The sequence below is a fragment of the Lutra lutra genome, chromosome 1, assembly GCF_902655055.1.
Source record: "Lutra lutra chromosome 1, mLutLut1.2, whole genome shotgun sequence".
NCBI classification, from domain to species: Eukaryota; Metazoa; Chordata; class Mammalia; order Carnivora; family Mustelidae; genus Lutra; species Lutra lutra.
In genome coordinates, this window is record NC_062278.1 from 203,648,880 (window position 1) to 203,676,360 (window position 27,481).

Below are 27,481 nucleotides of genomic sequence, written 5' to 3' on the forward strand. Positions count from 1 at the left end.
ACTGGGCGCCCCGTAGCTGGTGGATGAGGCAGCTGCCATTCCTCTGCTCCTCTGACCTTTCCACTCCCGGTGGGGCCACAGTGGCTCTGGAGCCAGCCTGGCATGCTTACTAGGACCAAAGTGGGGGAGACCACAAGTAGGTGTGACCAGCTGCCCTTGGGCCACTTTTGTCCACTCATGTAGACAGAGAAACCCAGGAACCAGGAGGAAATGCCAAAATGGTGTTTATTACCATCTAGATGTAAAACCCAGCAGTGTTTTCCTATCTGACGTGGGCTAGGGTTTCCCAGCCAGTGAGAGACAGGTCAGGAACCAGGCTGGGTGTCAGGCACTTGTCAGGCCCATTATCAGGTACCAAGAACCCTAACGCTACCCTGGGCAGCATGGGACTGGGTAAGCCCGGACCAGCAAGGAAGGGGTCCTCTCTGTTCCCACTCAAGCTGAAGCCAGGACCCAGGACCAGACCGTCTAAGCATCACTCAGCAGCCCTCCACTGCCTCGGGTCTGACCCAGAGTGCAGAAAGAGACCCCTGATTAATGGGGAGGCCCTGGGTCCTGCCCCCAGCCATCCACTCTCACAAAAGTACCCGAGGAGATAGCCCCTATAATCAACCAGGATGAGGCAGAGGTCGAACCATCACAGATAAGCTTTCCTGCCTGGGAACCAGAGAGTGGGTAGGGGCAGGAGAACCGTACTGGCTTTCGTCACAGTGACATTTTCCAAAGTAGAAGAGGGTTAAAAATGCCTCCCCGCTCCCCTGAGATGAGAGGGCACTCTTTGGGTAAGGGGTAGTAACAGGATCCCTAGGCCCAGGGACTCTGCAGGGAGGGTGCTCCAGGGACCCCGGGGGATGGGGTTACAGCAAGATAGGGCTGGACCACCCAGTGAGACAGGCAGACTGACCCTGCAGCCTCTCTCAGGAGACCAAAAGTAGGAAGCCTGAGAGGGCCGAGCAGCGTGAGGGAGAGAGACTAGCCTCCCCAAGGCCACAGAGGCAGACCCTCAGTTGCCCTTTCTCCCTCCCTTGCTCTCAATCAGCATTCACAGACAACAAGTCTGTCCCTGGTCACCATGGCAACCAATGGCTAGATGCCTTTCCCAAGGTCTGGCCCATCTGCCCAGCTGACAGTGGGGTGTCTCCAAGGGCCGAGGGAAGCCCGCCACCATGGCCACCACTGCCATGGCCTAGAAGTCTAAAGCCATGCCCCAGCGAGCCCAACAGAACCACATATCCCTCGGGCCACTCCGACCACAGGCACTGCCGCTGAAGCAGATGGCTCCCTAACTCCCAGGCTCTGGGCCCCCTCCAAGGAGGTTTGGAGTCGCGGGCCTCTGTCCTGAAGTTCTAAGTGACAAATTAAAACACAGCAAAATGATCCTTTTGTTTAAAAAAAATGGCCCTGGGCCCTCTGTGTCAGGGCCTCAGCACACTTGGTCCGGGCCCCAGGCTGAGAGGGCGGCTCCTCCCGGGCCCTCACGGGAGGCCCCGTGGGCTACTGGTTGTTACAGCCCTGTGAGGCCGAGGAGCCCCCTGCCTGCTTCTTCCTCCGCTTGTTGAGCAGCCTGTTGTTAGAGGTCTTCAGGTCCTTGATCTGCACCTGGTCGTAGTCCACTCGCATGGTTGCCAGGGCACTGGTCATCTCCTCCTGGTGACAGATGTCCGCGGAGGTCAGGATGGACTGGCCTCAGGAGCCATCGCCCACCTGCCTCCAGCCCCTTATTCATGTCCACGAGGGCAACAACAGCCTCTGTTGCCTGAGCCATCCCCTTGTGTCACCTAACCCATACTATGGTCCTTTGCAGTAGACACTGAACTTACCCACTGAGGCACAGAGAGTACAGTGACTCCCTGCGACCACACCAGCATAAGGAGGACAGGGACCTGGACCGATGTCACCTGCTAAGAACCACAGGCCCGCAGGCGACACCCTCTCGTGGCACACCCAGGGCACTGAAGCCCAAAGATTGTGCCCAGGGTGCCCTGGGGCTCTGAACTGCTGCCCCAGGCTCAAACCAGGCTGACCACCCTCCCAAATGTAGATTGTAAGGGGGTTATGGCCAAAACCCCTTCCTTCACTGAGCACCCCCCCCCAAGTCCCAGTGAGCCAGGAGCACGCCATGAGTGTGGTAGTGCAGCCCTGTGCTCTGAGTGCCCCAGCTGGATCCCTGGGCAGTCAGTGACACCTCAGGTTCTGGCCCCGGGGAAGGGGCTGATGACCCAGGCTCTTAGGAGCCACCATCCTAGAGTCCCTTTTCCCAAAACCCTGGGAGACTGAGACAGCATCTACCCACCTTGACCTCATCCCAGTGGTCTCTATCCTCCTGCAGCACGCGGGCAGTGTGGAGGGGTGTCTGTGGCACCACCATTGATTGCTGGAAGGAGCCCCAAATCCATGGATCAGAACAGGCACCTGGGGCGGCACTGGCTCCCCGCCCCCACCCCCTCTCTCCTAGTCTCAGATATGGGAAGCAAGGCTCAGGGAGGTGAAGGAGCCCCACTGGAGCAGGGGCAAAGCCAGGCTCTCGGCTGGGTCCTGCAGCACATCTGTGGCCTGCCCCAGAGCCTCTGGAGCCATAACCCCCCTGCCCACAGCCCCCCTCCAGCTTGCCATGCTGCCCGCCACAGGACAAGGAGGCACTCACGTTGATCCAGGGATGGTTCATGAACTGTGTGATGGTCAGCCTCTCGGTGGGGTCTGTCTTCAGCAGGAGGCGGATCAGCTGCTTGGCTGGGGAAGAGAGGGAGTGGGGCGGTTGCAAAGCTCCTCAGAGCCAGTCGCCCCAGTTCTGCCCAGGCTCCCGAATTCCTAACCCACAGAAAAAGTGAGCTAATAACTGTCTCTTGTTTTAAGTCACCATGAGTTGGGGCAATTCATTAAGCAGCCATAGAGAATGGATACAGGGCAAATTTGTCTGTGGTCCCCAAAGGGAAAATATTAATAAGGGAGAGGAGTCAGAGGAAGTTTTGAGGAGGCAAGTTTTGAGCCCATTTAGCAGATACAGAAACTGAGGCTCAGAAAGTTTGGGTGATTTGTCTAGGGTCACACAGCTGGAATACGGGAGGTGGGATGTCACACACCCAGGATTTGAAAACAGGCTGCTTTGACACCAACATGGTATCTCCCAGAATGAAGGTTAATGGGGTCTGGTGGAGGAAGCTGGGGAAGAGAGTTTCACTCACCATCTTCAGAAACCTCCGACCACTCAGGATTGGGGAAGCCGTACTGGCCCAGGCGGATCCTCCTCTTCATCCCTGGGGAGATGGCCTGGCCCGTGTTGGAGTAGAAAGGCGGGAAGCCACATAGGCTGGGAGAGAGTGGAGGTCATTCGGCACAGGTATGAGGGCAGCAGCGGAGTGAACCCATTCTCCTCCCCGAATCCCTGACTGGGAAGAAAGGCAACCACCAAGGTAGTCACCTTGGCCAGAAGACCAGCCCTCTGGACTCTGGGCTCCTCCTAGGACTGCCATCTGCCCTTGGCAAGGAGAGACCTTGAGGCCACCTGAAGGAGGGGTGTCCCCTGACCAGAGGGGAAGGGCAGCCTGCGTGAAGAATGACCCACTCGAGCCCCTCACAAGGGTTGGGGGAGGGGGCAGAAGTGGTACTGAGGGTCCCAGGGGATGGGTGGTACTCACAGGATGTACATGATGACGCCCAGGGACCACATGTCACACGACTTGTCATACTTCTCTGGACCCAAGACCTCAGGAGCTACCAGGGCAGAGGGCACAAGAGGGCGCTCAGCGCCAAGGGTATTGGAGCCCAGACTGGAGCCTGAAGCCTGAGCAAGGTGGGGAGCAGGTGCCTGGGTTTGGGGGTGGGGCAAAGCAGACTGGTGTCTGGCACCTTCTGGGAAGGCAGCATGTGTGTGAAGTTGGGGGAGGAAAAAGAGCTCACAAAAAAAATTAACCCGCTTTTAGGCTGGGCTATAACAAATGATAGCCTCCTAGCTTCTTTGGGTCGATATTGGCCTTGGTGAGGGAGGAACCGGAGAGAAGGCCAATCTGGAATTAGGTGGGATCCTGCCACAGGCAAGAGGGCCTCTGCCCCCCATCGGCCCTGTGTCCCTTGTCTCCCTGAATGTACAGCCTAGGCAACAGGCAAGGACGGGCCAGGGGCTGTTTTTTACTTCCAATGTGGCTACCATCCCATAGGGCCTTGTTCTTCCCCCCTGTACAATGAGATGGGTAGGCCAGGAGATTTCTAAGCCAAAATACTGCAAAACACGTGCTGGCCAACAGGATACCATTTCAGCTGTCTTGGGGTTCCCCACTCCTTAAGTAGCTCTCTTAGAAGGCACCCCCTAAAGGGAAAGAGCCCTCTGTAACGGGAGTCATCCTCTCTCTCGGGTAAGGAGCACCTTCAGCGGGGGCTTTTCTAGATCTGGGCTGCCCACTCACAAGGAAGCAGGGAGCTTCTCCAAGGAAGCCTGAGTAGGTGACACCCCCAAGTCCAATCCTTGCCAATCCTAAGAGACCCTCTCCCTTGAGACAAGGGGCTGGTGCCTTGTATCCTTCCAATGTAATCGGAAAGTCCTGCCTACTTTCTGAATATGAATCCCAGAAAGATAAAAACTGGAGAAAAACAACCACGGTTGGGCTCCGTCCCAAGCTGATGGCAGCCTTTTATCACGTATATATTTAGAGCTACTGTGATGTCATTCAGCTCACAGGCCACAGCAAGAATTTTCCTGGATCTATTTTCAAAAGCAGAAGCTGAAGTTTGGGAGAATATTTTTGCAGCCTCCGGCCCCCCACGTCACCGCCTCCACGAAGACAGGATCCTTCCCTCCCTCCTTACTTGGCTTTAACCCTTTGGCTTCTGCAACTCCTGGGGCTGCCCCACTCCACAGCAGGGTCCGGTAACGACAGGAACGTACAAACCACATCCCAAGGACTCACCCACGTAATAGGGAGTATAGCAGGGTGTCTGGAGGGCATTTTGGGTGGTCTCTTTGGCAAAGCCAAAGTCGGTGAGCTTGAGTACTGCATCTTTCTCCTTGGACGTGTAGAGCAGGTTTTCGGGCTGGGCCAGGAAGATAAAGCATGGGTCTGGAGTTAGGCGCCAGGTGGGGGTAGGGACCCTAGAGGACCTCCAGGCAGACTTCCTTCACCTCAATCAATTCAGGAGGAGCCAGCTCTATCTCATGAAAAAGACCTGGGCCTTGGTCTCCAACAGTATGAGTCAAATAGAAAAGACCAAGATGACTGGGAGGTGTTTCCTCCTTTCGCAGATGGGGAACAGAAGCAAGTGTTCAGCCAAAGCTGTGAAGAGCCAAGGGCCACAGACAGCCCAGGGGTAGGAACTTTGGAGCCTGAGTTGGTAATGCTTCCGTGACATACCAAAATGAGGGTTCCGGGGCAAGGTAGGCTCTCATGTCCCCAAGCACTCGTCTGGTACCCAGTCTAGAACAAGCCAGCAGGGCGGCCTGCCTGAGGCTCTTGGGGAGAAGGCCTCTGCCTCAGGCCCCAGGAGATGCACAGGGGCAGTTCTTCCTGGCTGCAGAGCACAGAGAGGCCTGAGGTAAGAGGGTAGTGAGGAGGTCTGCATGGAGGAGGCAGCCCTAAAGCTGGTTCTTAATGAATGGGTAGGACCTAGGGCCATGGAGGAAAGGAGGGGACCCTCAAGCAGAGCTGGGGTAGAAGGACAGGGTGTTAGATGGAGTTCCAGTTTGGAGCCAATGAAAGCCCTTTCTCTGGTTCTATTTGAGATGCTCTGACCTTGGATTGGGATGAAAACAGGAAAGCACGTTTAGTCTCCACAAGGGAGTCACCTCTACAGAAGACTGTTCTCTCCTTGGGAAAAAAAGGAAGCCAGGGCCAAAATAAAGTAAAGGTTCAGAAGGTGAGTCTGTCATGGCTCCACGCATATCCAGAATCAAAGGATAAGTGGGCTGGCAGTACTCAGCCAGAAGAGGAACCTGATGCTGCCGCTGGTCCCCGAGCTCCTCTGGGGCCAGTCTCAGGATGAAACAGGCCTCAGGGCAATGCTCTAGGCCTGGGGCAGAGGGCTCAGGACTCTGCTCTGACAGTGGCTGGCACATGTCTGCGTACGCATGTGGGGCTCTCATGGTTTTCATTTTGCCCATCTGATCCTGATGACCTCGAGGACCCAGTCCTCCCTGGATAGGACATTTGGAGAGCTGAGCCTCCAGAACATGTCTGAAGCCCATCCACTGAAAGGGCAGGCAGGCCCAGGAACTGGGACTACCTCCACTTGTTCCTCCTTGCCTCCCAGCTAATGGCTTCTTTCCCTTCAAATGCTGGCATTGGGGGCCCCTGGGTGGCTTAGTCAGTTCAGCATCTGACTGTCAGTTTCATCTCAGGTGGTGATCTTGGGCGCCTGGGCTGGCCCTACGCTCAGCAGGGAGCTGGCTTCAAGGATTTCTCCCTCTGCCCCTCCCCTCACTCTCCCTCTCAAATAAACAAATCTTTAAAATAAAAAAATCCTTGCTGAAAGAATGAATGAATGAACACCAGTGTGGCACCTGCACCAATTTAGGCAAGATAACAATCTCTTTGAGACTTGTTTTCCTCATCTGTAAAATGGGTAACCGATCCCACAGGGTTATGAGAGGATTAAACAAGATGTTTATCAGGGTCTACTGGCTTGAGGTAGGCACTCAGTTATCCTAAAGCCTATTGGGATTACACAGTGTTTGAATGATACAAGGAGACCCATCTGGCTAGAGCAGGATGAGTATGCTGGAACCATGGAAGAAGTGGTTGAGGAGAGCAGTCTGGGCTCCGGGGCAGAGGCCCTGAATGACGATCAAGGAAACGTGCTTCCATCTGGGTGGGTGCTGGGAGCCATTCGGGGTTGTGCACTCCCTTCTCTGGTCCCCCAACTAAGAGCCTCACCTTGACATCTCGGTGGGCAATGTTCTGGCTGTGCAAGAACTGGATGGCGGTGCCGATATCCCGCATGATCTCTGCAGCTTCTGCAGACACAGAGGAGGGGCGGTGGTACGAGGCAAAGGTCGGGCACCTGGGGCTTCCACCCATGTGGCTTCTGACCATGCCCCCGGAACAACACAAGATGGTGATAGCAGTCCAGCTACCCAGGACGCCCATCCTCTACACCCACCCCAGTCATCCTAATTCCCTCTGGGGATGCCCCAACCCACCTGGACCTCTTTCCTCAGGCCTGGGCTACCTCTTCCCAGCTCAGGTGCTGGTTGACACCTAGAGGCTTTGAAGCCTCCATCCCAAGGCCATGGACAATTCATCTCTGACGATGTGTTACAAACTCATAGAACTCCTTGGACACTCTGCCCCACCCTCTCTTGTTTCGCAGGGGAGACTGAAGCATAGAGAGGAGCAGGGCCTTGCCCAGCATTGCACAGCAATTCTGTGCAGCCCGTCTCTGTCCAAATGCTCCCCATTGTCCTGCTGCATGCACGTACCTCTCTCAGTGAAGGCCTGGTCGCCACGCTCCTGAATCCGACTGAAGAGCTCACCACCTTCCATGCTAGAAGAGAAAGTGACTAGAAGCAGGGCCCCCTGAATCAGGTGTCAGCCTACCGCTGCCCTGAGCTTGGGCTCAGGGGCTCACAGGCCCAGAGCTTGGGCCTGCCTCCACCTGGCTGAGCCTAGAGCAGCCCAACCCTCGTCCAAGTCTCAGTTCCCTCAAAGAAGAGAGGAAATGTCAATCATCATTATCACTGCTTTCTGAACACCTACAGTGCTCTGTGACCCCAGCCTGGTCCATTTACCTCTCTGTGCCTCCACTTCCTCTTTTGTAAAATGGGATTTATGACACCAAAGTCACAGAGTTATGCAAACTGAGTAAGCAGGATGCGTGGAGCACTGAGAATGGAGTTGGGTACAGGGCGAGTACCACGTTAAAATCTTCCTCCACATTTCACATGGCAGTTACAGAAACTCAGAGAGGTTAAGAGCTACCCCAAATCACACAGCAAGTGGGTGGTAGAGCCAGGATCTGAACCCCAAATCTGACTCGAGAGTTGCTAACCTGTAGGATGAGGGGGCACTTAAAGGTAGATGGGGAGGAGCTCACAAGACCCAGCGTCCGAGGAAGGCTAGGGCTGAGCCACAGTACTGTTGGGAAAAGCCCAAGGTAGAAGAGGCCACTGGCTCCTGGATTACCCTGTGGTCTCCTGGGACCATGGGAGCCCAAACCCAGGTAGGAAGGAGAAAGCAGAGGTGACTGTGTGTGTCCTGCTCCTCCCACATCCCCCGTACCCACACACTCAGGCTTCCAGTTGCCTTCTCTGACTACTCTTCCTGCCCCTCCTCACAGAGTGAGATCACACCCATGGAGGCCATATTGGAACCCCCGTAGTTCCCTTCCCACCCTGGTGGGAACAGCCTGCACCCGCCCTTCTGTTACTCCTCAGGGGCTGGGGTGCCTCCAGGGGCTGCTATCTTAAGAGCAGAGAGGGGCCATAGAAGAATGGAGCCCAGGGGCCATGGGAGTACCGACGAGGCACTGAAGCGGGACGGGCCAGCGTACCACTCCATGACGATGAGGAGACAGCGCTTGCTGTGATGCAAGTTCTCGTACACGTCCAGGATCTGCACGATGTGAGGGCCGCCAGAGGCCTGCCAGTGGTGGTCCACCTCCTGCCGGGCCTTGGGGCTGTCATACAGGAGCTGAGGGCAGGTAGGCACAGAAAGTGTCAGGCACATAGCCCACCTCCCCAGCAGCCACCCAGAGAGTGCCACTGCCCTCACTTTGCAGACTAGAATAGGGAAGCTCAGAGAGGCCTGTGACCTGCCCACGGTCACCCAGTTTATAAAGGGCAGAATGAGGATTCAAATCCAGATCTCCCGGAGTTATGGTCCAATGACCACAAGAAGGCCCCGGGAGGTGGCCGACAGCTTGGAAAGGCTCAGAGTCCACTGAGAGGAGCCCTGCCTCTCTTCGTAGGGACTGCAAGCCAAGCGGCAGTTGATGGGTTTTGTAGACTCACACAACAGATGTGAGACCCCAGGCCTTGGGCCACACATCCCCGGAACTGCCTTTTTCCAAGGGGATGGCAGAGTTGTAGACCCAAAGGTAGAGTCCAAGGGCAGGAGGGACCCTAGCTGAAGGAAGGGCCAGCCTGGTCTGGTGAGGCCTGGGTTTGGGACTGAATCCCTCCAGTGACTCAGTGTGACCTCAGGCAAACATTCCCAGCTCCAAGCCTCAGCCCACAACTCTGTAAAATGGAGTCATAACGGAGTCATCCCCAGAGGATGCATCACAGCAAGGCCCGTGGTGGGTGGCGGACAACCGGATCCCTGCTCAGGTTAACTCAGCCCTAGGCTACGGCTGCCAGTCAGAAGGTCAGTCACCAGAAGTGGGCAAGGCCTTGGAGTGGTCCTGTTTGGAGGAGGTGTGGGGGAGGAGAAGTCAGCCTGCAGGGTGAGGTGATCCACAAGGCGGAGAGCCCAACCAGCCGTCCTCGCACACGGCTGCTCACCTGAGACCCTGCCCTGTTCATTTCCAAGTTGCTCAGGGCTACGGACCAGGGTCAGAACTCAAGCCTCAGGCTCAGAACGGCTTCAATTCCCTCAGCACCCACAGGACCCTGGGCCGTCTCTGGCCTTGGTCTCCTCCTCTGTGGGATGGTTTCCCCTCTACCAGGGCCCTGGGTGGGGCAGACTCTGGGATCAAGCTCCCTAGGCAAAGGCAGACTGAGGCACAGAGGAAGGCAGAAGGTTCTCGAATCTGCTGCTCCGTGGCTATTCCTCCATCTCTAGAGCTGCTCACCTTGACCCTAGCCTGGGGGTGCAAGAACGTAGGCAAGTCCCTCCACCAGTTTTGGGGTCCTTGCTCCATCAAGCATTTCAGGATGGGGGTGCGCATAGAGGCTGCTGTGGACAGACTCCCCGCCTGGAAACCATGAGTCCCTTGCTCACGCTGCCTCTGCCTCCCGGAACATCCTCAGCTCCGTGCCCACACACCTCCCAAGCTCCAGCTTCTTGCTCACGGCGCTGGGGGCGGGGGCTCGGTCACCCCCACTCACCACGTCAGCTCAGCCCCACTGTGTGGAGGTGGCTCCAGCCAGGGGTAGCCCAGTCTCTAGCCACAGGACCCAAGATGCGCCATCCTCCCTACCCCCACTCTGTCTCCTCTGCACTCTTTCCTGTGTGGCCTCCCTGCCCCCAGCCTTCTCCTCCCCAGGCTGGCCTCACTTGACAGTGTCCTGCAGGGGTCTCCAGGCTGGCTCCTGGACCCCCTCCTCACTCTGCCCTGCTCCTGGTGTCTCACCCCTATACCGAGGTCCTCTTTCTCCTCTGGTAAAATCCCAAGCACACAGCTGAAAACCTCCCAGTGGGGTCCCCAGCCCCACCTATTCCTGCCCCCACCCTTTAAATCCCCACGCCTGTCCGTTTCTCCAAATAACAGCCACCTTCTCCCCTGGCATTCAGGCCTGCCTCCCTCTCATTGCCTGCTACCCTTGGCTCCCAACCCTTTCCATTCTGGTCAGAAGGACGCACTTGCTGACCCAAACAGTCCTCACTCTGCCTGTGCCACATACACCCTTGCCCTTCTCCTTCTCCATCAGGTCAACTCCCTCTTTTTGAGGAACCTTCTGGGCTCAGTTCAGATGTCTCCTCCTCTGGAAAGACCTCCCAGCACCTTCCCCTAGGGTTTTTGCCTCTCTAACTCCCCCCAGGCTGAAAGCAGCTTTAGGGCAATCCAAGGAGGGCTGGCCTGCTCCTGAACAAAGGGTGGGAGGATGGGCACGGTGCTAGAAGGAAGGTGTAGGAGGGAGAGGAGGAGGGGAGGGGACGGCCAAAGAGGGGCCCACAGGGCTCAGGGCCTGGGCCTGCACCCTGTGCTTTGCTGGGGTGGAGGAGCAGGAGGAAGAGCCCCAAGCTGGAGCCTCGGACTGCCTCCCACCCCACTCAGTCCATATTTAGGAACCCATTTCCCACACGGATTAAAATAGGCCTTTTCTGAGTGTCAAGGGCTTGAGAACAGGCCTAGGGGTGCGGAGAAGGCTGCCCCCAGAAAACACAGTAAATGCCCCCACCGGCCTCTCTGCAGGGGAGATCACGGACGCCAGAGCCCAAGACCCGGCCCACCTAGGCCCAGCTGCCAAGGAACCTCCTGGGCTGTCACTCTTGATCCCTCAGCTTGGCCCTGAGTGTGGCCCCAAACCTCCTTGAGCCTCAGTTTCCTCCTCTGCCTTCCCCATAGCCAGCGCCGTCTCCTCTTCCAGGAGTCCCCCCAACATCGCCTCCTCTCAGAAGCCCTCCCTGACCACCCTGCCAAAAGAGGACCTCAAGGATCCCTCAGTCTCCCTTCACCTTTTCTTCTTATAAATATGTATGTATTGTTCATTGAGGTACTCTCCACACACAGTAAAATGCACAGGTCTCAAGAGTCCAGTTCAGGGAGTGTCGACAGCTACACCGCCCCCCATGAGCCACACCCCCACCAAGACAGAAACACTTCAAGCTTCCCAGCGAGCTCCCGCGTCATCGCCCTTTTTACCTCCCTCCTGTGCAGCTCACAACCTACAATTAGCTTGTTCCTTTGATAACTCTTTAAACAAAAACATGCTTATAGATATTGCACTTTTCAATGTGCCTGGCTCTGTTCTGAGCACTTTATAAATATTAGGAGCAAGGGGCTTCATTATTCCTGTTCCTTAGCAGAGAAATGGAGGCACAATGAGGGGAAGTAACTGGTGCCAGACCACACGTCTGGTTCCCCAGCCAAGCCGGCACCAGGCTGCCTCCCTTAGCAGACTGTGGGCCCACAAGGGCATGGCCAGCCTGCCTGGTCATCCCTGGATCACGGTAGCACCGACACAGAGCACCGGCTCATGTAATGGTTCATGTTCATTTACAGAACAAATCTATGAAGTGGGGTTAAGAGGAAGAAACCCTCACAACCCATCATGAGGACAGAATAAGATTAAACTGAGGAAGACCCAGGAAGTTTCAACAATGAGAGACATGACAACCTGGCCAGATTTGCTCCCCACTGTGCCTTACCCACCCTCCCTGGTAAACCAGACTTTACCTCCTCTTCCAAGGATCCTATTCTGACTGCTCCGGCCCACAAGGCCATTGCTATAAATGGCAATTTGTTGGCTTCATTCATGCAAGGATGTGAGTCCACACAACCCTTCATAAAAGATGTCCCCAAGCAAGAACCTCATTTTCGCAGGCATGGAAATGAGCACAGGGCTAGGAGATAGGAGGCTCTGGTTCTACTCTGACTCTCAGCATGAACTTTGGTGGTTCCTTTGCCTCTCTGGGCCTCTGTTTCCCTAAAGTTGAGTTACAGCGCTTGGGCTAGATTGAGAGAAAGGAAACCTCTGGTCAGAGGCTCCTTGCAAAGCAACTACAGTAGACCCCCTCCCCCACCACCACCCCCGGGGAGCAGCCCCTGAGGCTCCATGGACCCATGTCTGAAGGCCTGAACCCAATGGGGGCCATCTGGTCCCCAATCACAGTGGGGAAGAAAAGAAGATGGCGTAGGCTTCTGACCAGCCAGTTTGGCAGACCCCAGGCTTACCTCACTCCCACCCCATATCCCCTGGGCCCCCCCAGGGGTCCACCAAAGCTGTGGGTCTGTGATGGCTCCTGGGCAACTCCCCCAAGCTCCCGGCAGGCACCCACACACCCATGAGGCAGAATCCTGGCTTTCTCCTAAGGGTGGGGTTCCTGGCCATACTTGAGGTGTGGGCCCCACTGAAGTTAGATGAGCATCAGATCTGAGATGACATTTCCTTGAACAAACGACACTGCTCTAGCCTCAGGCTTTGACGAAGTGGTTTCGACCTCTCCCTTCTCCCTACTCTCCTTTGCCAAATTCTCCAAGCTGCCCCCAGAGCCAACAGCCAAACGGCCGAGACCCCTGCCAACCCCACCAGACATAGGACCCCAGCAAAGGTTGAGCTGGAGAGACCTTGTGCCCCACCCACCCACCCAGCAGCCTCAGGTGGAATGGGAGCCTCAGGACTAGCCAGGCCCCCTCCTCACCCGCCCCCATGCTGCATCCTGTCCCAGCCAAGGACAGGCTTCCCATGTGGGTGGAGGAGCTCCCGAGTTCAGGAGCTGGGAAGGGAGAGCAACATTGGACTAGAAAACAATTTGCAGTTTACAAAACACACTCTCCCCTTATCTCATGGGAATGCTGGTGCCACCCTGTGAGGCGAGCAGGGTGCGGCTGGCAACCCCAATTTACAGACTGAGAAAAGAGAGGTTCAGGAGGATGAAGTCACTGCCCGGGGGCCACCAGGCTGGAGTGTAGCAAGGCTGAACAGGGAGGAAAAGGGACTTTTGAGAGAGTGTCCAGACAACCCCTCCCTGAGGGGAAATGAGAGGAGGGGGAGGCACCAACCAAAACTACTGCTTATAGGCCTCGGGAAGCTTGCTCTGAAATGAATGTGTGCATAGGTGCCGGTGCACAGGGGTGGGGGGTTGCACGGGAACATGGATACAGGCATGTATAGGGGTGTGTCCCTGGGGGCACATGGATATAGGGAGCATGGGGTAGGGGACGTGCATGAAAGTAGGGCCGTGGGCATGTGTGTCTCCAGGCTCCGGAGAGTGGGACCCATCCATCTGTCCATTTATTCATCCAATATTTTCTCTCCCTCTCTCTCTCTCTTTCTCTCTCTAAAGTGCCCACCAGAGTACTGGGCACAGAGAGGCACCCAAGAAAGACTGGGGGTCTTGCTGCCACTACTCACTCTGTGACTACCTTGGCCAAGCCCAGACCCCTCGATTCAGACCTCCTCTCCCATTGGGGCCCTGTATTCCACATCACCTCACATGGCCCAGAGCTGTGAAAGTACTCTGTCTGCTCTCCTAGGGCATCAGATGGAACTGGGATGTCTGTAGCAGCTCTGTGAGGACACAACTTTGGGACAAGCCCCCAACACCCTACTTCAGTCCCATAAAAGCCCACCTACCCAGGCCCTTATACTCACCCACATATCTAGTGTCCACATCTAGCTAACCTCAGGGCCGGGCTCTTCTCAAGTAAAAAGTGTTCAGTCTCTCCATCTGTCTCACACACAGGAGCCCCCAGGCTGCCAGCCTAGACAGGCAGCCTCCCCTCACCCAACCTCCACACTCCCAGCCAATTAACCCACAGCCGGGGCTAAGCTGCTCCGTGGCCTCTGTGGGAACACCCACTCCTTCCGGGGGAAGAGAGCTGGCTTGCAATCTCTCCTGCCAGTGAGGCACTAACAAATTAAGAAATACTAACTCCGGATTTCATGACAACCCACAGCCTGAGAGACATCATCCTTACAGCAGAGAGAACCTCCTGGAGACCAGACATCCGGATGCTCTCGCTGCCCAGTGTGCCACTCTAAGTCCCATCATTTCCACTGCTCTACTCATTGGACAACAGGAGTTCAGGCATTTTATAATCCAAAAGCATGACTAAAACAAGAAATGTCTGATTCTCTTTAGAATACAGAGAAAAAGGGCGCCTGGGTGGCTCAGTGGGTTAAGCCTCTGCCTTCGGCTCAGGTCATGATCTCAGGGTCCTGGGATCGAGTTCCGCATCAGGCTCTCTGCTCAGCAGAGAGCCTGCTTCCCTCTCTCTCTCTCTGCCTGCCTCTCTACCTACTTGTGATCTCTCTCTGTCAAATAAACAAATAAAGTCTTTAAAAAAAATAGAATACAGAGAAAAATAAAGCATACCAGAATCCCGTGTAAACTTGTAACTAATAACTGAGGACATCTTTTGATTCCGAGCTTCCTGAGAGTCTTGGCAAAGAAGGAAACCAGATAGACTCTGCTGCTTTTATCATTCCACGAAGAGAAGCACAGACATTCATTGAACTTTTTCCCCAATGAAATTCTTTTTTTTTTTTAAGATTTTATTTATTTATTTATTTGAGAGGAAGAGTGAGTGAGAGAGAGAACACAAGCAGGGGGAGCAGTGGAGGGACAGGAAGTAGCAGGCTCCCCACTGAGCAAGGAGGCAGATGCAGGACTTGATCCCAGCACCCTGAGATCATGACCTGAGCTGAAGGCAAACACTTAAACAACTAAGCCACCCAGGTGCCCCTCAAGACCAAATTATTAAAGAGATTTAGCATCAGACCTTACATGAGGGAAAAGTATAACATTCTGACAATGTCTTCAATAATAATTTTGCAAGATACAGAAAGATTCACATGAACCCATAAATTCCTTCCTAAAGACTGAGGCCGGTGCATGGCATCACAGCCTGGCACACCTGCCAGGAGCTGGACAGAACCTCACCAGACCCTCTACTTTCTGGGGATTCCAGCTTTGCTCTGGGCCAGAGTACAGAGACAAGAGAGGCAGAAGGACCGGTATGTCCCCCCACAATACCTCTTCTCCCACTGGGGGGGTCTCACCCCGGCCTCGGGCAAGGGCAGACCAGAACACCGAAGAATTGCATTTCTGGGCTATTCACCACATCACAGTCAATGCCAAACACTCAGGCAACAGAACTGAATGGAATGGTATAGGGAAATACAGGTCTTTGACTCCCATTTTGTTCATTGTGGGGAAACCTCTATTCTCCACAGAGAGAGGTCCTAGGGAAGAAAAAGCACTTTGAACCCACCACACTCCCTCCTTGACGAGAGCGTTCAGCTCCATCATGTCTAAGGTCCCTTCTGGCTCCCAGTGTTGATTATTTGGCATTATTTTTCCCATTTGACAAAGCCCTGATTTTATGAAAGACACAAACCACCGGAAAAGCTAAATTCATTTTATAGCTAGTTGCTGAGACCATGCCTGCCTTGTGCTGCTGGCACCAGTGACGGCTTCTAACACACTTTACCCTGGCCCCTGGCCGGCCCCCGATTCCCACATGCCGCTCTGCCCACTCAGAGCAGAGGCTGCAGCCTCAGGGATGGGGGGGGTACAGGTTGACCTCAAGTTCAGGATTCAGGTCTTCTTCTTAGAAAGCCAGAGCCAGGCCCTCCTCCCCACCCCAGGACGCCGGTGCTCCTTGGACCGCTGCTGGCAGTGTCAAGGCTAACTTTTTCACCACAGTTTCAAATTAGAGCCTCAGACATGTGCCACTGTTCTCACACAGACTCATTTCCCCGGCTTTCGTAGCTCATTAAAGGAGCTAATGGAACCAATTTCGCAGCTATGGATTAGTTGGCCTCGTGCCAGATCAGACCTCACTTCATTAAGTTCTGGCCGTAGCCTGTCCTCTGGCTCGCCCTGTCCATTTGCCTCTCCTCCTCAGAGGCTAAGTTCCAGGGAGGTCAGCTCACGGGACACCACTGACCCCAACCACCCAGGCCCCAGCTGGATGCTCAGGGACCGATAGCAGCAGATCCATTTTAGCCTCTCCTTCATGGCAGCTGTCCCTCCCCGGTGCTCGGCCAGTGGGGTGCTGGCCCCGGCATTTGACCACAGATGCCACCTCATTCGGTGTTCACCATATCCTGAGAAGAACCAGTGTCATCCTTTTAACTGCGGAGAAACTATGACTCTCTGAGCCTCACTGGTCCCATCTGGAAAATGGGAGCAGGGATAGTATGCAGGTTAAGTGACTTGCCCAAAGTCACACAGCTGGGCGCTGAGAGTCGGGACTTGGCAGGCAGCTGCTTCTCTCGCAGAGCAAACAAGACAGGGAAGCCCAGCCAAGGGGGCCCACGAGGAAGAGGAGCCCCCAAAAACCCTCTTCCAGGCCAAGGCCAGAGCACCTGATGGCAGGGGGTAGAGTGTGGGAGGGAGGGTAGGACCACTAATAGGCTTGGAGACTCCCTGACCACCTCCCACCACAGTCTTGGGAGAGAGGATGGCAGAGACTCCGTGCCAGCTGTCTTCACAGTGAGCTCTCTCAACTGCAGATCCAACACATGTGTGGAAATTGTCAAGTCTCAGGAACACAAGACTCCTTCAATTTGCTAAATTTTGGTAGCCTCAGTTTATGTTTCCCACCAGCCACAGATGACCTGGAAACAAAGGCAGAAATGCCAGGTCTGGGGAGGGCTAGAGATGGGTGGGAGAGGGGCAGAATACTTCCAGAAAGAGGGAGCTGAGCTGGGCTCCAAGGCAGGGAGGGAGAGGGACAGCAGGAACATAAGTGCTAGTTGGGGCAGGCCCATGGGTCCCAGTGTCCCAGGCCAGAGACCATGTACTATGAAGGACCAGCTGTGGGCACAGGACTCCGGGTCAGACAGACCTGGACTTCCCTCTTCCACTTGCCTCTAACTTTGGGCAGGCCATCAACCTCTCTGAGCCTCACTGGTTCCATCTGGAAAATGGGAGCAGTGACAGTAAGCATGTCCCCAGGTGGCCATGAGGATGGAATGGGAACACAGAGAGAACTCAGATTAGCACCGCGCCAAGTATGTACAGAGTGGAAATGGGCCTTGAGGTTCGCTTGGCTCCAGGATTCCCCTGGGTCTGCCCTGAGGTGGCCCCATACTCTTCACCTCCAGAAATGGGGCAATCCAGATGCAGCCTCTGGGACCAAGGGGAGACAGACCCCTTGCAAACCAGCCAGTCACAGGAAATGGTCTCAAACCCTGCAACGGACAGTATTGGACCTGGCTTTGCGAAAGTGGACCAAGAATCAAGAGTCTACAGAGCCTGGTTTGCTGTAAAAGGCCCAGTGAGGAAGGGACAGACCCTCCAGTGTGGTGAGAGGGTGAGATGGCTGATCTCTGGGGAGCGATCCTGGGGTGGGGTGGGGTGGGAGACCAAGGTTCCCTGGGGACCCAAGCCAGGGAACTAGCTCAGCTCTCAGCTTGGCAGACTAGAAGAGGGGCACAACTCGACTCTCTCAGGCAGCAGCCGCCTTTATCCCCCTCAGCTGCCCCGAGCATCCTTTTGAGCAACAGCCCTTTCTGCAAAGTGTGTGGTGACTCCGGGCCAATCCCTTAACCTCCCTGATGCTCTCTTCCCCATCTGTGGAAATGGGTGTGCAGTCTCCTCACACAAGGCAATGAGGACGGGAGGACAGGCAGGTCTGGGACTGTCAGTATCTACTTCACAGGAGGGGAAAGAGGCACAGAGAGAGCTATAACATCCTCTATCTCTCTCAGAAATTACACGCGGAGTAAGTGGCAGCACCAGAACTCCCTTTGCCCGAGGCAGGTACCAGATCCCAGCATTCCACCCAGATCTTCTGAGAGGGCTGTTTGAGGAGAGGCCACTCAGGGGCTTGTGAGGGTCCAGGTTCTATTATCCTCCTTTAAACTTCATAGAGGAAAAAAGCATTTTTCTGTCAAAATCAGCTACATTATCGGTGAAACATTACCCTGGCTCTATTTCTCCTATGACAGTGTAAAAATAGGACATTTTCACCCTAAGACTAGAAAATTTCAGCAAATGCAAGTGTTTTATTCTCATCTCAGAAGCAATGTCCCTTTAATGGTCCCTCTGGCGAAGAGACCCCTACCTCAGCCACAGTCTGTGCCCCCAAATGGCCAGTTGTGCCACAGGGATGCCCACATAGCCAGTGGGGCTACAGAGGGTAGTGGCCACCTTCCCTAAGCAGAGGGTGACTAGGGCAAGTGAGGCCATGCCCAGGGGACCCCTGCTGAGGCACCCAGCAGGCCATGCCCCTTGCTGGCCGTAGTAATAGGAGAGCCAACACCCTCTAGCTCTGAGAAGAGTGACGGCTAGTCTCTGTCCCCCTGGAGCAGGTGTCACGAGGATAACAAAGGAATAAATGTGTGCGTTGGGGTGGGGAGAAGGGAGACAGACCGGACTATTCCTGGAGACATAGTGCAGAGACCGTAGGAAACCTTCTGACTCCACCCCCCCCCTCCACAGACCTGCTCTTTCTGAAGCCAACAGCCAACATCGTATCTGCTGGCATCTCTCCCATTTCCCTTGGCTCCATCCATGTCCCTGTAGCTCCCCACACAGGCTTGGGTGAGCACAGGCAACCGGGGCCTAACTCAGGCTCCTCCCAGAGGGGCTTCCAACCTCCACAGGCCCCTGGCTGCTCTTCCTTTCTTGCTCCTCTTTTGCTCGAGGACTCTGAGGGTTCCAACTCCTGGGAAAACTTCTTGGTCTTGGGTTATGCCATGGAGCCACAGCCATGAAGAAGGGGAAGTCCTCCTCTAAGAGACCAGGGTAGTGGCCTAGCCACACTGAGGGATGCTCCTGCCACAGGAACAGGCAATGGTGACCCATCCCCATTCTCTCAGTTCTTCCTCAGGTAAAGATGCGCCCTGGTATAGGCTCAGCCTGACAAAAGGCTTTGACTGGGCAATGGAGTACAGTGGAAAGGGGTCTTCCAACCTAAGTCCTAACCCCAGAGCTCCTGTCCATAGCAGCACACAGATCTTGCTGGTGGAGTCTCAAAGCTGACTGTCCCCTTGGTGACACCAGTTACCAGCCAGCTTCGGAGAGGTATCTTGGGGCCCCCTCTAGCCAGTCTCCACACTGCCTGTCTACTTGCACCCCTACTCACCTCTCTGGCAATGCCCACAATCACTGCCCATCAAACAGGTCTTCACAGCTAGAAGCGGGGGGCTCATGTCAAGCAGAGTGCCCAGCCCCTAATCTTACAGATGGGGAGACTGTAGCCTGGGAGAGAGGTCTGGCATCCCAGGGATGACTGAGAGCCACAACTTGACTGCCACACAGCCCAGACAGGCTGCTCTGAGGCGTAGCTGTGCCTTCCGGAATCTCAGCGTCCTCATCCGTGACCGGGGAGTGGTACAACCCATTCTTAGATTTTTCTGTGTCTGGGTTCAGCATGGAGGAAGCACCCAAGGGATAAGTGGGTGCTCTTATCCCCACCCCCACACCCAAGTTCTGCCCCAAGTGCCACTGCCTGCCAGACAGCGTGGAGGCTACCAGCCTGTCCCTCTGCCACACCCTGAGAAGGGGGCTTGTTTGTGTTGGGGAAGCATCTACAGAGCAAGTTGTGGGTCCCTTGTTGGAGTCTGAACCCTCAGGAATGGAGTGATGAGTGTGACAGGTCCAGGCCCTGGCTCATCACACCCCCGAAAATAGCCTTGAGTGTCCCAGGTGACAGGGTCAGGTGCAGAGTGCGGGCTAGAGAGTCAGGTGCTCTGGAGGGCTCATCCCAGCCAGTGCAAGGAAGCTCACACACAATATTGTCCCCTAGAGCAGAGGGAGGTTGTACCTCATGTTCAAGGCCTCCCAGTCCCTCCACAGGTTCCTCCCACTGGCTCTGACCCCAGCCCCCTTCTCTCCTCAGCCTCAGTCTCAGCCAGAGAAGCCTCGGGAGTCACAGTGCTCCTGATCTCACACTGTTGTCCCGAGCAAGAGTCTCAGACCACTGAGCCATAAAAGGAGACCCAACAGCGGAGGCCGCCACTGAACCTGACTTCCTACACTCCACAGGGGACTCCTCGGGTTACAAGCTTGGCCCAAATGTTCCTGACTCCACTGCATTGGCTGCCAAGGCTACCGGTGCCTGGTCAAGGCCAGCAGCAGGAGGGGACACTGTGAGTGGCATGCGTAAGCCAGAAGCTCCTCCTTTCTGTCTGACGCCTACCCTACCCTGTCTGGGGAGACTTTCAGGGTGACTAGCATGAATCCCCAGCACCTGACTAGCCTCCATCTGTCTGCTGTCTGCCCTTGGCCTGCAGGCTGCAGAGAAGAGGCCCATTAAGCTTGAAACTCCTAAGACAGAGAGTAACGAGGCCAGAGAGGGGAGGAACTAAGTGACAGCAAGGGAAACAGAGAGGGGAAAGAAGAAATGAGAGCGACAAGGAGCTAAGAAGAATAGAAGCGTCACAAAGAGAAAGCAGCGAGGACAAAAGCCCTAGCCTAAAGGAAAAGGCAATTCTAACACCAAAACTGCAAGAAAACCCAAAATCAATATTCTCAGTGTCTCTGGCCTGTCCCGTGCTGAAAAGGCCTCCTGAGGCTCCTTGTTCCCCCAAACAGCAGCCTCCTCTTATTCTCCTGCTCTAAGCAAAACCCCCATGGTTCCCAGCAATAGGATTTTATTCACAATTACGCAGGGCCTAATCTACTTAGTTCCAAAAGGGTGGGAGGGTAGGGAGGAGTTCAGGACCCAAAATTCTTTTCACACTATTCTTTCTCACCCCACAAGAGGCTGGCTTGCCCAAGAGCCCAAGGGAATCCTCAGAAAGGTCAATAACGTGCCACCAAAAAAAAAAAAAAAATGCACTCAGACAGCCTCTCATGTGGGAACACAAAAGATCTTGCGCAGACAGGAATAAGGCATAACAGAACCAAAATTCTCCTAGAAGAAACACAGGAGCCCGTGGGAGCCATGTTCTTCTGCCCCGAGAGCAGCAAACCCACACATGTTGCGGGGGGGCACACTCTTACCAAACCTAGGGATGGTCATTGTCTTCAACTCTTGCCTGGTGACCATCACCTTTGGACACCCGGCAGCCAGTCACCAGGCTGGAACCAAAAGAGGTGAGCGGATCACAAAGCCAACGCTCCACCTACGGTCCTCTCCCAGGGGTATCCCATGATGATATCCCAAGGAGGCCCTTGGAGAAAAAGATGAGGAATCCAAGTAAGGAAATGGCTTCCCTGAGATGTAACAGACCTCAGCAGAGACATAACAGACCTCTGTTGTCAACAGAAACCAGGCCCTTCACACACGACCTGAACTAAAGCACAGCGCAGGAGACCGATAAGCCTCTAGAGGACCCTGAACAACAGTGCTCCAAGAGGGTTCTGGTGACATTAGGAAAGAAAGTTGCGGGAGAAGGAAGGAGGATTTCTGCCCGCTTAGTGAGGAAGGACACCAAAGACAGACAGAGGTCCCTGGGGGTGCAGTATGAACCGGAGTTGAGGGAGAATGAGAGGGGGAGTCGCTGACCTTTCTTCAAGGCCCTGTATAAAGGCCTCTTCTTCCACATAGTCCCTCTATGGCTCCCAGTGTCTGCCGGGGCCTGGCCGCCTACCCCACTGAGAGGCACCGCGTCCGACCAGGACTCTCGGCTGGAAGTGGGGAAGCAGAACTCTGAGGCAGGTGCCGAGCGGTCCACACCAGGCATGCTGTCACACCACACCCTGTGCCCTCCTCTGTCATCCACATCCTTCTCAGACCAGAGGCCTGGATTAAAGCTGGCAGTCTCTTCCAGGAAGTCTCCCCTGGGTGGCCCAGCCCAGACCCGGTTTCCTCTCGCCCACTCACCAACCTCACTTCCTGCCTGTGGCAGTCTGGACGCTGCTAGGCTGGGCTTGTCTGAGACTCACGAGGAACTCAAGAGGAACCACACAACCTCTCTGAGACAGCCCCATAGCCATCATGTCCCTTGTGTGCTGGCCTTTGGGACCATGTGTCCGCTCACGGGCAGAACCTGCACAGCGAGGAGAGCTGGGCGGAGTGAGAGATATGAGCAGCGCCACTCAGGCTCCCAGCGGAGCCATGCAGGAGGACGCCAGGACCCATCCAGGGCCCTAGTCTTAGAGACCCTCCCCTGTCCCCATAAACTAGCGTAAGGCATGGGGTGACTTAAATACAAAGACTCTGGCATCAGATGCCTAGGATCCCATCACAGCCCCACCACTCTTCAGCTGTGCATGGTGGGCAAGTCGCTGACCTTACTGAATGTCAGCAACAGTAACCACAAAATGGGAACGACAGGAATTAGGTAAGAGAACACGTATCATGCACTGGGAACGGGGCCTGCCGGAGAGAACAGTCTGGAAAACTGTTAGCTGTCTATAAGAATATCAGAATCCACAGCAGCAAGGCCTGAAGCCTGGAGAGATGGCATCAGCTCCTGGAGAGACTGGGAAGATTCTGGCCCTCCCAGCAGAGGGGATCCCCAGCAGAGGTGCAGGCTCTGAGCACAGCTTCTAAACCTGTGAGCAAGGCCAGCTGGGCAGGTATGAAGCAGCTCAAAAAAACCAACCTCTGCCCCAAACTCTGCTACTGGCATTCTTTAGGGCTTGATGACCTTCCTAGGATCTTTGTTTAAACAGCCAATGGCCCACCCCTGACAGTTCAGCAGGTTGCAGCAGCATGGAAGCCCACGAGCTTCCCCAATTCTTTCCTTCCAGAAGAGGGACGGCCCAGGAAGGAGGCTGGGTACACTGAAACCCCTCCTGGGGGGACTCCATCAGACAAGGCTGGCAGGGCTGCCCACCCTACCACATGCTTCCCAAGTTGTTGACTCGGTAACAGATGGCCCTGCCCAGGCTGATCTGACCAGTCTGGAGATGGCAGGTGAGGGGGTGGCAGCTGCCAAATGAGAAAGTACCTGGCCTGCCTGGCAGCCCCACCCAGCCTCCACTCTGGCTCACCAGGGCCAGCTTTGGCAGGCAGGCCGCACCCATGGAGCCCTGGGGCAGCTCCCCGGCCTGGGCTCCAGCACCCCACCACTCCACTCCATCTGATGAAGAAAAGAAAAGGAAGGCACGGGGAGCCTCAGGGGCCTCCGACATACTCCAGTGGTCAGAGAGGAGGGCCCCAAGCCCCAGAGTCCAGAGAGCAGGGGCGGGAAAGAAGATTCCACTTTCCCCACGTGCAGAACCCTCTCTGTCCTCTCAGAATCTCTTATTGTTTTTTAATTTATTTTATTTATTTATTTATTTATTTATTATTTAAATTTTTTATTGTTTATTTATCTAAGTGCCACAGTCACTCCTGCCTGCTGTGTGGGAGAGGACCCCAAGTGGGCTGGGCAGGAAGTCAGGAGGGGAGGAAACCTGGCCTCTGCTACAGTCTGTCATCCCAGTCAAGCCACATGGTTTCCGACCACTGACTCCAAGTCACAGTTTTCATACACATGATAAGGACTGAGGGATTGTGTCTCAGATGTGGTGGGGTGACCAATGGGGGACAGATATGTAGGGCTGTAGCCAGCTAGGAGTGAAACTGAGGGGTACCAACTCATCAGTCAGGCCTAGGAGGGGGCACAAGATGTCAGTAGGAAGCAGCCTCCTGCCCCCCATACCTGGCAGGCAGTCCCCTCTAGGTCCTGCCAAGGGGTCAGCAGCAAGTGCTGAGGGTGGAACGGAGGGTGGAATGACCGTACCAGCAGCAGAAGCTGGCCTTGGGAGGGAGTCACTGAGTGGGAGCAAGGCCAAGATGGACTACGACAGTGGAAGGGGCTGAGGGGAAGAAGCCCAGCACCCCAGGGAGGAGCCTTCCCTCCAGGGCCCCTGGAGAACAGTAACAGCTATGGGGACACTGACCACAACTCTTCCTGTTTTAGGTGTGCCTGCTACATTCCGGACTTTGGGCTAAGCACTCTGCCATCTTGAGCAACAGGGCCAAGAGGACAGGCACTTGTCCTGTCCTGTACCACCTAGGCCTGTATCACCCAGAAGGGCAGAGATGGCAGGGGGCAGAAGCTAAGCAGAAAAATGCCACGCTCCTCCTCCTTGAGGCTGAAGCCATCACTCACAGGACAGGTACGATGTTTCAGAAGCGGCGTTAGTGCCATCTTGGAAGATGGTAAAGACCTGCCAGATGGCAGAAACTTCCAAACTCGCTCACTAGAGGAGGACTGGGGGCAAGGCAAGGAAGATGTTGGAGTGGGAGCCACATCTAATCCATGTCCTCCTAGAGGCCAGCTCCTGAAGGTCCCAAGGCAGTAGCCCCAGCCACACTCACCCATCAAGCCTAAAGGGGTATAGCAGGGGGATTTATTCTAGACCTGCCCTATTCCCAGTCTAGAACAGAGAAAGCACTGAGGTCCTAGATTCAAGAGGAGGTGTTTTAGAAACCGTTGCAGTCAGAAGTGTCCCCAAGTCACTTGTCAGACACAGCACCCATGGAGAAGGGCCTAGACCCAGCCCTGCTTAAAGCTGGTGCTGTCTGGGTCCCAGATCTCTGGCCTCTCACTCCATCCCTGCCTGGCTCACAGCATCTGGAACACCACAGGGGCTGGTCAGAGCTCTCAGACCTGGCTCACCGGGCCAAAGCCTTGGTAGTAAAAAGAGGTTCTCTGGCTTCAGTCGGCCCGTTGTCTATCCACCCAGACTGCCCCTGACCCACAGAGGTGAGAGTGGGGAGATGGTGCTGAGGGAAAGGGTAGAGATTCACCCCCCGAGAAGAGCCAGTTTTCCTCCAGAGGACTCAGAGTTAGTAGGGTTAGTAGGTAAAAAAGTTGTATCTGAGACTCAGCCTCACCAGCCCAGCCCTGAGCCTCCTCCAGACTCATCCCATCAGCCCTAGTGCCCCTAGGAAAGACACAGGGAGTTGGACCCAGGTCCCTGCTCAGATGCTTGCAGACACTATGACCTAAATAAGTCCTGTAACCTCTCCAGGCCTGCACCAGGCCCAGTACCAGTTACTCTACAGGCATCGTCTCCTCCCAAGTTCACATCAACTCCTTATCTTTTCCCCTGAACAGAGCCAGAAACCTGATTTCCAGAGTCCAGGACCTAGTGCAAGGTCACGGAGCTGGCAAATGCAGGCCAGAGATTAGAGCCACATCCGCAGAACCCTGCACTCAGGCTCATAATTGCTATGTCTGTAAAAAGAGAAGATCCTTTGCTGTGTTCTAACACAGGAGCCACTTTCTTTGCCACGATCTACCCATCCAGGTGGCCGCTGGCACAAATTACAGTTGAGTCAGGTTCCCAGTGACCACAGATTCAGAGCATTCTGGGTAGGGGGTAGGTCCTCAGCCCAGAACTAAATGACTTAAGCCAGAACTATGTGGCTACATCAGCCACCCCCAGAACTCCCTGGATTCCCCTTGTATCAGAGAGTTCTTGGCCTCCAGGGAGCCTATGGTGTGACACAGATAGATGGCTGGCCCGCCCTCTGCCCGGGAACCAGGGTGAGTCAGGCTTGGAGCAGGACCTACCCTTTTCAAAATAGGGCCGGTGACTCAGCTGGAGCCCATCAGCAACCTCTTGCTCACAGGTGTGATGGGCTCTATCCCTGCCCACCAGAGAGCCCTGGGAGGCTCCCACCCATCACTCCAGTGGGGGCAGACAGGGGCCACAAGAGAAAGCAGCTCCACTCCAAGCCTCAGTGGGAACTCAGCCTTAGGCAGAAGGAAACTCAGTTCCATTCCAGTCAGAAGAGCTTCTCATGAAAAAAAGAGCTTCTCATAGAAGGAACAACCAAGCTGAGTGAGGGCTTCCCGCCTTTGGCCAGAACACATAGGCCCAGCCATAACCCCAGAGTCAGGAACCACTGCTTCCCTGTTTCCGGGTCCAACAGACTCTACCCCTACTGACTCCACCCCTTGCTTTCTGAGACACCCCGAGCTTAACTAGGCTAAGCCTTGTTTTCCTTGTCTGTAAAGCAAGGAGGACCAGGAGCCTGACTTCACAGGGGAGTGTGAGAATGAAAGGAGAGACTGATCATACAGTGCACCCACAAGCGGCTGCTGTTGGGCCTCCCAGGTCGCCCACGGAGCAGTGAGGGGGTCACTGACCTTCAGGGCACACTTCTGCCCAGTGCGCCTGTGGAAGCACTCCAGCACCTTGCCGTTCACACCCAGGCCCAGCACCTGCTTGGACAACTGGTAGTCATCGGTCACCGCATACTTCTTGGGCTCCCGCCGCCCCCCGACGGCAGGAGCGCCGGCGGAGCCAGGTCCGCAGGGTGCACCTTGCGGGGGCACAGGACCCCCCAGCTCCTCTGCTGTCTCGCCATCCATGGCCCCCGGGGGGCGCTCAGAGGCGACCCCAGCCTGGCGCGTCCAGGGCCACCTAGGGGAGAAGGGAAGAATGAGTTCCGCTCAGACTCCTCCAGTACACCCCAGCCAGAGCCCCCGATCCTGGCTGAGCTGCGGGCAGCAGACAGCGGGAAGCGAACTGTCCGAGAGTACGGACTCGAGGCAGTGGGCGGTGGTCGCGCAACCAGGCACTAGCGAGTCCCGGCCGACACCTGTCAAGAGGGGAAGGGTCTGGGAGCCAAGCGGCTGCGAGGTTCTGGGAGCGGAAGGTGGAGGGAGCCCTACGAGGGCGTACCTGGCGAGGCCGTCCCTGACAGCAGAGTACCTGGCTGGCGCCGGCGAGGGACAGGGACCCCAGTCCCGGGAACCCGCGGCCGCGAGCTCCTAGAGCGGAGTCCCGCCAGGGACCGCCCACGTGACCGCTCCCCTGCCCCCCCCCCCCCCTTGCGTCCCGGACTGGGAGCGGGCTCGGTCAGCCTTAAAGGGCTAGGCCGGCCCTGGCAGGACCAGGCTGGGAGGGAGGCCCCAACGGGCCCCGCCCCTGAGCCGGGACAGAATAGGGGGCGTGGCTTCTCGAAGAGGGCGGAAACCTCCTTGGTTCTCCCGACACTCTCGAGGCCTTTGTGAGCCCCGGAGTTTACCGGCGCCCTAGGAAGTGACAGCGCAGGAAATCTTGTTTATCTCTGAGCCTCAGGAAACCACTTGAGTCGGACGTCTTTTCTGTACTCTGCAGACGGCCCTCCAGCGAGGCTTGTAAGTCCTGCGACTTCCTTAGTGGTGGCCCACCGCCAGCGTACCTAAAGTCTTAATTTTTGCCATCAGGACAAGTGAAATAACATTTCGTTGTGATTCGCACCCTTCCAGTCTCTGGGGACTCTGGGTGTCTCTCACTTTCTGTGCATTTCCTGTTCATATCCGTGGCTTATTTTTTTCCCTTGGGATACAGCGTCCATAGACCAGACATCCTAAACTCCCATTTTGTCAGATCCATTA

The 27,481-nt window shown here is 55.6% G+C and overlaps 1 protein-coding gene and 1 long non-coding RNA gene across 4 annotated transcripts; one reads left to right on the plus strand and one right to left on the minus strand.

Moving 5' to 3' along the window:
* Positions 1–207: 207 nt before the first annotated feature.
* On the minus strand, positions 208–26,943 carry MAPKAPK3 (MAPK activated protein kinase 3). Of its 3 annotated transcripts, none has more exons than XM_047693182.1 (11): positions 26,814–26,943; positions 26,246–26,522; positions 8,476–8,615; positions 7,406–7,470; positions 6,861–6,940; positions 4,902–5,025; positions 3,636–3,711; positions 3,183–3,307; positions 2,645–2,730; positions 2,294–2,374; positions 208–1,647 (listed from the first exon to the last, which is right to left on the minus strand). In XM_047693182.1, exons 2-11 carry the CDS (start codon positions 26,468–26,470, stop codon positions 1,495–1,497), a joined length of 1,155 nt encoding a protein of 384 aa, XP_047549138.1. In that variant the 5' UTR covers positions 26,471–26,522; positions 26,814–26,943; the 3' UTR covers positions 208–1,494. The 3 variants fall into 3 exon arrangements, with proteins under 3 accessions (XP_047549138.1, XP_047549127.1, XP_047549147.1); XM_047693171.1 differs by having other exon boundaries at positions 26,784–26,939; XM_047693191.1 differs by lacking the exons at positions 26,246–26,522; positions 26,814–26,943 and adding an exon at positions 21,803–21,910.
* Positions 20,206–25,347, plus strand: LOC125079522 (uncharacterized). Its single transcript, XR_007121141.1, has 3 exons — positions 20,206–20,356; positions 24,065–24,263; positions 25,208–25,347. It is a non-coding gene; the product is annotated as an uncharacterized LOC125079522 (long non-coding RNA).
* Positions 26,944–27,481: the final 538 nt, after the last annotated feature.